The sequence below is a fragment of the Xiphias gladius genome, chromosome 11 (assembly GCF_016859285.1).
Source record: "Xiphias gladius isolate SHS-SW01 ecotype Sanya breed wild chromosome 11, ASM1685928v1, whole genome shotgun sequence".
In the NCBI taxonomy this organism is placed as follows: Eukaryota; Metazoa; Chordata; class Actinopteri; order Istiophoriformes; family Xiphiidae; genus Xiphias; species Xiphias gladius.
The window spans coordinates 16,363,364-16,375,833 of NC_053410.1; the positions used below are offsets into that span (position 1 = coordinate 16,363,364).

Consider the following 12,470-nt stretch of genomic DNA (forward strand, 5'->3'; position numbering starts at 1 on the left):
TGTACGCCCCTGTAATTACCACATGAGCAGGTGGCAATGCATCATGGGAACTTCACGTGCTTTGATTTGGTGTGTAGCTTTGACACTGATCTTTTCAGCTACAGCAGCCCTAAAGTGTCATGAGTCAAACTAAATCTTTCATTGAAGTTGAATTGTGTTCCTGTCCTGACGTGATTGTTTGTAGTATTTCAAAACTTAACACAATTCTTGTAAGCATATCATTTTTTTTTTTTTAAATTGCATAAAACATGAGTTACCCCTAATTTATGAAGTTGTACTGATATTCTTCTCATTACCATTTCGAATCTACTGATAAAACACAAAATGTCAGTGCTGACTGTCATAGTAGGCCAGTAGGATTTTGGTAGATGCAGGTACATTTTAAGAGGCTGAAAATTTTAGCACTGAAGTAACAGAACATGTGTAACAACTGGAATCTTCCAAAACTGACTCATATTATAGTTTGCTAACATAGCTCTCACCTTTAATGTCCCTGCAGTTGCATAAAATATTTTACCATCGGATGCTTTCTGCAGTTATGTTTGGCCAGTTGTTAAGTTAAAATGTGATTGTAACAAACTATTAATCTAACATTGTGCTTTAATATTACTGTACTTGGTTGCCACTGTGAACTAGAAAAATAAAGTATATATTTATTGTATCCGATCAGTGTAAGCAGGTATATTCTAAAGCTTTATTTTTGATTGATTGTCTTTAAAGTTGGCCATTGAAAACCACAAACTTGCCAATTACATTTAAATATTAATGACACTAGAAATGCAGTATGGGATTATAACATGCATACTGCACCTGAATGCACCTGACATGAATTTTCATAAATATTTTCTAGCTGAATCCACATTTAGAGTACAGTGATTAATATCCGTCATGGGTGTAGGTAAACAGAATTTCCCACTTCCTAGGCATGAGGTAATGCAGGATTATAGTTTCGTATGAACCGCATGAAAACTACAGGGGATGGATGGATTTAGTGTGGTTTTCTCAGTGGGAATGTAAAGTGTATGGGAGATCTCACAGTATGGTGTGGACGCCCTGGGATGAGATGATACACTTCAATCATTACCTCTTTGTGCAGTATCAGATTACCACAGCTTCACACTGCAAACAGTCTGAATTTATAAAAGCTGAATCTTCTCTCACTCACAAATGTCAGCGTGCACAAAAGTCTTAAGGATACCTCTTTATTTCTAATCCTCTTCTAAACAATCCCATTTAGAGATGCCTCTCTGTGGAACAAAGATGGACAAGCCAATGAAGCTGAAAACTGCCGCTACATTGTCAAGCCTGAATGCAATCTGCTGCCTCCGACGCGTGTGCTCTGTATCATTCAAGCAGTGTTGTGGTTTGTTCCCCTCCTCTCTGTGTAAAACAGTTGACCTTGGCTCACATGCCTCCAGGTGGGATCCCCGGAATACTAATGAGGGTTAGTGCAGAGGAATGCTACGCCATGGCTTTCTGTGTCAGCTAGCCTGGCTCTGATCTTTACTACTATTGCCACTTCTGTTGCTGCAGTTCAAACTGATGCTCTGTTTCATTCACTGCAAAGGATGGTACTTCAGTGGATGTCTAGACAGGCAAATGCTGTTGGTGCTGCGGGAATAGTTTGAGGAAATAAATAAATATCGATATTATCAACGTCTGTCTGCAGGGAGCCGCTTGCTTTACAGGAATCTGTAGTGGAATACTTGTGGAATCTAATGGAGTCTGCATTTGTTTTTATTATGCAAAGTTTGCCAGTAAGCTCTTGTTTCAATATCTATTCCTGACCTTTTTTTTTTTTTTTTTTTTGGCATCTATAGGGCGTCTGCATCATGACAACAGCCTTTCTGCACTTCTTCTTCCTGGCATCGTTCTGCTGGGTCCTCACAGAAGCCTGGCAGTCCTACATGGCAGTGACGGGAAAGGTTCGCACTAGGCTCATCCGCAAGCGCTTTCTGTGTTTGGGCTGGGGTAAGTAAGCAGCATGTTTCCCTAAACCTCTCCATTATCTCCCGTTATACCTCACAGCTGCCAGTTTCTCTCAAGGTCTCTGGCCAAGGTGTCTTTCCAAATAACTGTCTGTCTTTTCGGTCCGCTGTTCTCATCCTCTCTATGGGGCAGCCAGATCTTCATCCTATCAGGCTCTTTGTTGTGATGCTTTTGTGCTCCAGTCAAGCTCTCTGAGGGCTGGGTAAATGGACCGGCCTTGAGCAGTGGGGGGGGGCAGACTGGTGTGGCTATCCCATAGCAGGTTGCAGTGACCTTATGTCTGATAAAGAAGGTGTGAGATGAGCATTTACACTGCAGCAGAAGTCATTTTATCTGATATCCTCAGAAATAGAGTTCAGGAGAATGAAAAGTTTACAAAGTTATAAAGTATCGAATTTATATGCTCCAGCTTGGCGCTCGAGCTGTATGATTATTATTATCATTAAATTAGTCTGAAATGCTTTGCAGAATCTCATTTTCAATCATTTTTAACACTAACTTATAAAAATTTCATGTATTACAAATCAAATACAGGTAGCAAAGTGCAGCCAATATAATGTACTTATTATCTGTATTCTTTTCAGTATGGGTCTTGTTTAATTAAGTTGCTACTGCCTCCCACACTGTGATCCCTGCACTCCAGTATTACACCACAAAAAGATAAAATAATGACAACACATCCAGTAGCAAATTATAGTTCATACACATGTATTTGTATACACTATAATTGGCAGGCAAAATATCTGTATCAGAATTTTAAAGGTTTTAAAGATCCATTTTTTCTTCATTTCTTGCCTAAGGGTTCTTTCTTACAGACTACTAGAAATCTCTCCTTTAAAAAAAATCAATTTGATTATGAAAGAGCCCACACTCATTCTTCTTGTTACCTAGCAACAAACAAGGCTCTCTTAGTCATTGCAGTGCCACTGCTTGCTGCGAAAAATGGACAAAGGCTGCTCTACAATCACATAGACTTCTAAAAAAACGCCATAACAGACATTTCATGACGACTAAGACAGTCAGTGGTGTTGTTGTTGTTGTGTGGCAATAAAACTGCATTGCATAATTCGAACGCTATTTTTACATATAATGACTTTAAAATAAAATTACTCTAATCCTCTACAGAATACCACCTGAATTCAAAGAGAAAACAAAAACATTTTCAAAACTGATTTCTTAAGCGACACGCAGCAGACGATACCTGTTGTCTCTTAATTCAGCCTGTTTGAGGTGCAGCTTCTCCACCCGGGTGTTGCCTGCACGGTGATTTATGACAAGCTTGTGTAAACTCGGCACTCTTTACCTCTTCAGCACTGCAGAGAGGCACTGGATGGCCACAGGGTCTTCGCCTAGTGCCTCTAGGAAACTGATTACATCAATAGCACCTGCCTGTGCCGCTCTGAGAGAAAAAGCGTTAATATTCTGAGCACACAGGAGTAAGGACTAAATCCATTACACCAATCTATAATGAGGAACCATACAGCAAAAAAAATTCCCTCATATAAAAGGTGTGGAGGGTGGTGAAATTTCTTACATCACAGTGATGAAATTTCACTGCGTGGTTTTATGGTCTCGATGCACTGCTGCCATTTTGTCAACGCAATGTACAGTCTGTTCTCTACTGCCACTTAATGGAACACTGTACAGTATGTTGATTGAATTATTGAAATGCGGATTGTGTATCATATACTCTCAGGTGATTCCCATACTATAGCTTCTAATGGAGTGAATCTAGTTGCACTTTGTTTTGTGACTGGAAGGCACTGAGGCTGACTTTCTCTGAAGTGGGTTTATGCTCTCAGTTCTGACAAGCAACTAGAACTGCTCGAATAACTATTGATTCTCTTCTCCTTTTAAGGATTACCAGCTTTAGTGGTTGCTGTTTCAATGGGATTCACCAAAACAAAGGGCTATGGGACACCCTTATAGTAAGTTTTTCTTTTTTTATTTGAATATATTATTCAGCACACATGCAGTAGGTTCATGGTAACACTTACATTCATGATTAAGTGCTTCTGCAGTGGCTTACTTATCCTAAATAGTGCCATTAACAAAGTCCCATGAACCCAATCAAATTTCAGAACAGCGCAGCAAGACCCCAATTTCGTCTGAGTTGCAACCTTGCTGGATACCAAACACATAAACAATGCTTAAAATGTCTTTAGCATTTTATTGCCCTGTGAAACTTTGCAAATATAGTTACAGCATATGGCACATCTCCCCTGACAATCAAGGGAAATACAAGTGTATGCTGGTGTGCACCATTAACTTGGATGTTAATGCCTTGGTTGGAGTTAACTGTTTTTTGCTGCTTTCCCCGCAGCTGTTGGCTGTCTTTGGAGGGTGGGCTCCTGTATGCCTTTGTTGGACCTGCAGCTGCTGTTGTTCTGGTATGTTTTAGTCATCAGATGTCCAGTTTTTACTTTCGTATGCTGATAAATACAAGGGAAATGTATATTTCCAACAGCGAGGACAGGTGTTGATTCTGGAAGTATTAATCCTTCTGTATGAAATACAGTTATCCTGTTTACACAGTATCAGAGGAAATCAGGCTTTGGAAATCCATCCAGCTCTGCATAGATTATAAACAATTAATATTTATAAAAAAAAAAATCTTGCTGTTTGTTTTCAAATAAAAAGATGCAGACAAATCACACTGTAGTTTTAGTGATGGGACCGTATCAATGTGGTACGTTTGTACTGTGCTATAAAAGCTATGAATATGCCTAATAGGAGGAGCACACTCGTTTCAAAGTCAAAGTGATGAGCGTCCCATCAAGCAATGTGCTCAAGCAATTCTGTTTCATTCAGCATAATGGTGCTTCATGTAGCTGTGAGGTTATTAAGTATTAATGCATCAGATCTGTACAAAACCTAATATACTGGGGTATTTTAATCATCTTGCATTTACATTGTTGTACAAAGAAAATTACACAAAGAATGTGATTCTGCAAATCACAAAGTCTGTGTCGGAGGGACAGAGGAAATCAAATACCGAGTAATGTTTTTCATTGTCAAACTTACGTTCTGTGAACCAAACGTCTTAGTTTGAGCATCAGCTACACGGAGACGTGAAGTCTTACTGTGCGGTGGCTTTCATTTGTGATGAACCTCAGAGGAACTCAAGCTAATCTCTGCAAAATTGGAAGAAAACCCTCTTCAGTGAGAACCAACACCATACTGCTGTCATCACTGTAACTGTAACATCATAATCAAATCTCTCATTGTAGCAAAGCATTTTGTTGTAAGTGCTGAATAAAAACTATAATTGTATAAATAGTTAATAAACTCTTTAATCTCAGCTAGAAGGATTTGAAATAGAACGTGGCATAATGTTTTAAAGAATTTTCTTCCCAGCTACTGTAAATCTCCCTACGTTTTTTATTAGTGGAGGCACTGCTAATAATAGGAGAAGGTGCCTTTGAGAAGACAAGTGTTTCTTGTCAGGCAGATCTTCTCTTAAGGCTGCTGTGCTGGGCTGAGTGGGTAGAGCATGCCTCATCCATTGGCTGAAATGTCAAAGAGATGAGCAAACAATAGAAGCTAGAGGTCAAAGCTCAGCGAAGACGGAAAATCGAGAAAAAAACACTCGCAGGATAATACATCAATCATTGCCTACCTATGGAGAACTAAAAGGAATATTTCACATTGGTTTTGAAATGGTCTTATTGCCGTTGATTTATTTTAAAAAGTTAATATTCCTGTTCCTCTCCTATTGACAGGTCAACATGGTGATTGGTATCTTGGTGTTTAATAAACTAGTGTCCAGAGATGGCATACTGGACAAGAAGCTGAAGCATCGAGCAGGGTATGACAGCACATCCTTGTTAGTACCTCTGTTTTTCTTCTAAACATTTGTATTCTTAACATCATGCAAAAATATACATATGCTTTGATTTTTTTTTTTTTATACATATGGAGATCTGGACCCCCTTATCTTGCTGTCGAAAGGAAATTAGAGGCATAAACATAAAGAGGTTAGATCTCTCTCGGGAACGACATGGCTTCGTATTTCTTTGGCAGAATCAGTCCAAGATGAAAATCGCCCACACATTGGCTGCTTGTGCTGCTGCTAATATGACGGGGGAGAATTTAAACTCGGGGTAGTGGCTGTTTGTCATGCTGTTGTCTCTATGTCCTACAGACAGATGAGTGAGCCGCATACAGGATTAACTCTCAAGTGTGCCAAATGTGGTGTTGTATCAACAACTGCTTTATCAGCAACTACAGCTAGCAATGCAATGTAAGTGCCCGTCAGTGTCTCTGAATCAATAAGACCATGCTACAGGGAGTCTCTGTATGTACAGTGTGTCCACCTCGACAATTTATAACAACTCGCAGTCCACTACAGTGTAAACTGATGTTCCAATTACATCCACAGGACATTCTTACAGTGCAGGAATATCTGTTATTGTAAACATGCAATGTTACATGCTTATTTTAAAGTCCATTTTGTACTACTAGCATGCACATTAAAGTCCTGCTGTTACTATTGAGTAAAAAGGCCGTGATGGACATGTTAAATGGAAGTTCAGACATTATCGTGTCATCGACACCGATGTGCTTGCTTTTATTTCCTCTACATAATCCCTCCTCTGTTCTTGCAGGGCATCCCTGTGGAGTTCCTGTGTTGTCCTACCTCTGCTGGCTCTGACCTGGATGTCTGCAGTGCTTGCCATGACAGACAAGCGCTCTATCCTCTTTCAGATCCTCTTTGCTGTCTTTGACTCACTGCAGGGCTTTGTCATCGTGATGGTGCACTGTATCCTACGGAGAGAGGTAGAGGATGATTTTAAGTCATCGTTCTTTCACCCACAATCTATATTTACTTGGGGATTTTTATTTAACATGTCGCAGGGACTAGATTGGCTCAAATCACAAATTAATCCTAAACACATCAAGTTATCACAACCAGAAAGGAAATCTGTTTGTTTTTGTAGTGTAACACTTTCTTAAGTAAATACTGTATCTTTTGAGATTTGACAAGACCCTTATAACAAAAGCAATTATGAAATGTAAATGACATATTTTTTTAAAAACGTGATTTGCGCTATTGTGGACGTTACGAAAAAGTGATTCCCCCTGTCCTCAGGTCCAAGATGCTTTCAGATGTCGGCTCAGAAACTGCCAAGACCCAATCAGTGGTGATGCAACAGGAACCTTCCCTAATGGGCATGCTCAGATAATGGTAGGCACAGTTACCTTCTGTTATCTGTAACCATTAGATCCTCTATAATTTAAACAGACCTAAAGTTGTATTTATAACACACATACACAACCCTTTGACCTTAATTTAACTTGTGCTCTTCGTGCAGTTTTTAAAATTTCTTTATTATTTGGTTTAATATGGCTTCCAAAATATGAGCCATTGTTTCCCATGGGTTTATAATTTTCCACACAACGCTTTTGCAAAACTGCAATTACTTGCAGGGTAGATACTTACCCCTCTGAAAAATTGTATTACTTCCCTTTGGTTTTCTTAGGCCCTAAGCCCAATCCTTCATTTCTATTTGATTTAACTTAGTGTCCATGTTTGCCACGCATCCCTCTCATTTCTTCTCACAGGGTAATAGAGAACTGCTCCCTGCCTGACCTTTGAAATGGGACACCAGTCTCCTCATCTAGCCCGATGCCGCCACTGGCACATCATAGGAATGATCTGCCATTAGTATTCTAATACCCCGCAGAGTGAAATAGTCTTCACGATAGCAGAATGGTGTCAGGGCCCCCTGGTTCAATACAGTCATTAGCAGCGAGCACAAAATGCTTCCCAGCTGCTGCAGTAGCATTTTTTTCCGTAGATGTTTTATTGATATATTGTTAGGATGAAGCGGACAAAAAAAAATGACTGCTTTGCATTTTTCTAAAGCACTGGGAAATAATAAAAAAAATGCTAATGATCCTACTCTTGAAACTGGCTTTTACCGATGAGAATGCCTCTGGTTTTGTATATACACAGTATATATAAAAGGCTTTATTTTCAGCAATACTGACCATTTGACTGTTTTTTTTATGTACAGACGGACTTTGAGAAAGATGTAGACATCGCCTGCCGATCAGGTAAACAGATGGTCTCTTATTAACAAGATTCCCCTCGACCTGCATGTAAAAAAAAAAGAGGTTAGACAATAAAAAATAGCTCAGGTTACATAACAACCAACAATCCCCACAGGAGTTACCAAAACACTGACTCTAATCTGAGAACAGAATAGTATAAAGAGAACTGTTGGATATTCACTTTATTTGTTGGCTTTACTGCATCTTTTGGCAGTCCCACTTTGTAATTAGGTTTTTCACTAGCATGTTGATCCTGTCATAGCATAGGTGCATACAGGTGCATTGCGCCTGATTTCGGGAGGATTGTATTACTCTAATGCTTAGCTCATACTAGTGGGAGGGTAATATTTCTTCCTAATTCCTGCATCTATTTGTTCTATACTTTTGAGCCACAGTAATTGCTGGTAGACAGGCATATGATTCAATAAAAGTATCTCGAATAAATGTTCCTACGAGATTGTGCCAGTTATCCTGCATGTCACTAGTGGCGGCAACTTGCCCAAGCCCTTGTCTTTCTCCAATATTTTCCAAACCAGTAACGAACACATCCTAAATGGATCTGCAGGGAAAAACCAAGCTGACCATTATTCAGAGCACTCAGAAACACAGCTTGTTAAGAGATGAAAAGGGCTGTCTTGCTCTTTTGACCCACGTTAGTTCATGCCGTGCAATCATGGGAAGCTAAAGTGGCCATACCTGATACAAAAAGGCAGAGCAGATAGGTGTCATTTATAAATCATGACCAGATTTGGACTGAAGTAGAGCTGCAGTCCGAGTCAGCAATGCACTTTACAGATTACTCTCTGGGCTAAACAGAGTTTGAGTTGGTTGTTTACAAAAAGGGATTATTGTCAGCAAGAGAGTGATATGCTACAGTGTCATCCTACAGAGTAGAAATGTAAACTTTGATCAGAGGAGTTATCTAGTATGAATACCAGACTCAGGGTCTTTTTTCCATGTCCACACTGAGCATTAAATTAGACTCAAACAAAAAGGCCAGTATTACATCCTATTTGTTGTCCTTGTAATTTCCTTGCAGGCCTTTTGTGAACTGACAACACAATTTCTACTGATTCGTGAGGCAAAGATTAAGATGCTTAGTGGGGAGGACAGGGCGTTCTTGTAACCAGAGGGGTATTCTGAATAGACAGCTGCCGTCTCTTAAGATATTAGGTGCATTACAAGGTCATCGCCAATCACTAAATTGGGATTAGGGTGCTATATACTGAATGGCAGGGAGAATGAATCCATATTCCTTATTTGCTGTTACATCCTCTAGAGATACCGCTATCTGCTGTTGTGTCTCTTTGTACTTAGGTGTAACGTCATACTCATTCATATAGATATGAATTCTCTTGGTCTTTTGGTCACATACGGGATAATCTCAGACAAACTGTGACATTATTTTCATTACTGTGAAATTCCAACTAATCCTTGTATCACTCTGCCCTGCAGCACTCCACAAAGACATGGGCTCTTGTCGTGCTGCCACCATAACAGGCACCCTCTCCCGCATTTCCCTCAATGATGAAGAGGATGAGAAGGCCCCTGAGGGCCTCAACTACTCCACGTTGCCTGGCAACATCATCTCCAAAGTGATTATCCAGCAGCCCTCGGCTCTGCACATGCCGATGGGCGTGGGTGAGCTGAAAGAGCAGTGCATGGCTGACAGCAACGCTGACATGCGCCGCACTGTTTACCTGTGCACCGACGACGCCATGCGCCAGAGCGACCAAGACATGGGCGGCCATGACATGGAGGGCCACTCGGCGCAGGGCCAGATGATGGAGACAGACTACATAGTTATGCCTCGTGCCTCTGCAGCAGCCGTGTCGGGATCGGGTAACATGCCCACCCTCCTGAAAGAGGACACCAAGATGAACATCACTATGGATACGCTGCCGCACGAGAGGCTGATGCATTACAAGATGAGTCCTGACTTCAATATCAGCCCGTCAGGCATGGACCACATGAATGTGAACCTGGAGCAGCAGTATCCTAGCGCTCCAGAGCAGATGCAAAACCTGCCCTTTGAACCTCGCACGGCTGTTAAGAACTTCCTCGCCGAGATGGAGGAAACTGCGGGGCTTTCTAGGAGTGAGACAGGGTCTACAATATCAATGAGCTCCTTAGAGGTACATATGCTTATGTGGATGAAGGGCAGGAGATACAGAGCTGCAATAAACATTTAAACCGCACACCTTAAAATCTATCATACACGTTTATGAATGTAAATTATTACCTAATAACTTAAAACCTTCATGTGTTATTTTTTACAGAGACGAAAGTCCCGATATTCTGATCTCGACTTTGAGGTACGTAAAAAAATGTTTCTTGCCATTGCACATACATCTAGCTTTTTTATGCAGAGAAAAGCCATGTTTTGCAGTTGTGTTTGTCATTTGATTTACTACTACTTGTTGTGCCTCTTAAGCTTATTGGAGTTACATATCCTTGACTCAACAAGATTTATTGACATGCTGTGTAGTTAAGATAAAAGCAAGGCTGTCAACTGACAAACAGGGCAACAGTTCTCATCTACATTTTGTCCTCCTACATCTCCTACATCCATTAGCTATATGTTGGTTTTCAAAATGTTTGCTTTTAAAGTCATTTGCACATTTCACATCTGATTTTACCACTGGTTTCAAAGGTTATTATATTGGCTTGCAAACACATATTCAAACCCCCTTTGGCAGGTTTTAGCATTTCCTTTGTATTGTTAAATCAGGCTGTATTGCATATATATAGTGTAGACTCTTTCAAAGTAAAGGAAACATGAGGCTTCTGGCAGCTATTTTGGCCTGGGGTGCATTTCGTTTAGCTTAGATGCACACCAACCCTAGAAAATTAAAGATTTCTGTCAAGGTTTGATTATACGGATTTCCCTTACGCCAACAAAACTAAATGAGGCAATTTGTCACTGAAGATTTATGTTTAATCTAGATACCCCAGCGATTGCAAATTAGAACAGTTCAGGCTCTCAGTGTCCTATCACCCTGACTTTAATTATCTTGGTGTTTCCTTTATTTTGGCAGTCACTTGTATATATGCAGAGACAAGTAGATTTGTTTCAAACCTGGCCTATAAGTAAACTACCATTACACTAACAAATTGATTAGAGTTGGAGGGGGTGGAGAGGAAGATGCATTTCCATTATTGGCTGTCAATACCAAAGAAAAAACCCTTGCCATTGCAGAAAGTCATGCACACCAGGAAAAGACACATGGAGCTGTTCCAGGAACTGAATCAGAAATTTCAAACCCTGGACCGATTTCGAGACATACCAAATATGGGCAGCATGGTGAGTAACAGGAAACCACGGGGGTGGCTGTCAGCCAATTAAAGAGGGTAACATCCAAATACCCTATTTAGATATCCGGTGCAGGACACATAATGTGTGATTGTGCAAATGAGCGGTTCTATAGCGAAAGTATTCATGTGGAAGAGAACCTTCCTATACATAGTGGGCCTGCCAGCAGCTGGCGGGGGGCGAGTGAGGGGGCTGCCCCTTAAAAGCACTGAATCGTTTTCTCCACAAGGCCAGTCTCAGGGAAGAAAGACCTTTGGTAATCTTGTTGCAACAGAGTGCATCCATTCCAATGCAAGGCCATGAATGCACTTTTATTTATATGCACATTTATCTACTTAGCAACCCCATCGTTTTTCCATTAATGCATGGCAGATTATTTACTCTATCAACATCTATGCAACTATTACCTTAAGTTCACTGTTCTCGTACTGCAACTGTGTGGGGGGAAACTTTTCTTCTTTGTCACAGTGGATCTAGAAGTCAGGCGAATTACGAGCATTCTCCCCGACCTTGCTACAAATCAAAAGTCCCACCATCTGTCTCCACACCTGGCCGGAGCTGTAGACAACGGGGATGTCAGGCTTTATCCATCTCTCTCAAACAAGCAGCAGTGGTTTCGTTCTTTTTTTTTGTATTGAATGCAACAAACAGAAATTGGGCTGGTGACCAAACACAGCCAGACTATTAGACAATGTGAGCTATGCAGCAGCCTTTTGGCTGCATGTAATCCTTTTTCACTCACATTTCAATCACCCCTACAGCACAATGTAATTTGAGGCCGTTGCTTAGTTACCAGTACAAGTTCTTTTGTATAGAAAACGATAACTACAATACACTCACACTCCCCCTTTTTCTTTTTTTTTTCCCCAAATGAATCTACTGCAGAGCTGGCTGCAGACATTAGTATCCATTTTGTATTCCCTGGCTGGGAGCCGCTTCTCTCCCATGTATGCAGTAGTGTCTTTGGGACTGTCGATGAGAGCACATTCTGATAAATGGCTCACACATGAAGCCCATATAGCACACCAGTTACTGAGCTTGGGGAAAACACAATTCTGCTACGACTCCATGATGATAGTGTAAGCATGTTCACATTAAATACACTACCATT

General features: G+C 40.6%; 1 protein-coding gene across 3 annotated transcripts in view; it reads left to right on the forward strand.

The window, feature by feature from the left end:
- Positions 1-12,470, forward strand: part of adgrb3 (adhesion G protein-coupled receptor B3) — a 115,797-nt gene that overhangs the window by 102,129 nt on the left and 1,198 nt on the right. For all 3 annotated transcript variants that reach the window (XM_040140138.1, XM_040140140.1, XM_040140139.1), the window contains exons 20-30: positions 1,821-1,971; positions 3,848-3,917; positions 4,313-4,379; positions 5,712-5,797; positions 6,134-6,232; positions 6,597-6,768; positions 7,082-7,177; positions 8,010-8,049; positions 9,502-10,181; positions 10,326-10,361; positions 11,246-11,350. In XM_040140138.1, coding sequence (XP_039996072.1) covers positions 1,821-1,971; positions 3,848-3,917; positions 4,313-4,379; positions 5,712-5,797; positions 6,134-6,232; positions 6,597-6,768; positions 7,082-7,177; positions 8,010-8,049; positions 9,502-10,181; positions 10,326-10,361; positions 11,246-11,350 — 1,602 coding nt within the window. The remainder of the gene's footprint in view (positions 1-1,820; positions 1,972-3,847; positions 3,918-4,312; positions 4,380-5,711; positions 5,798-6,133; positions 6,233-6,596; positions 6,769-7,081; positions 7,178-8,009; positions 8,050-9,501; positions 10,182-10,325; positions 10,362-11,245; positions 11,351-12,470) is intronic.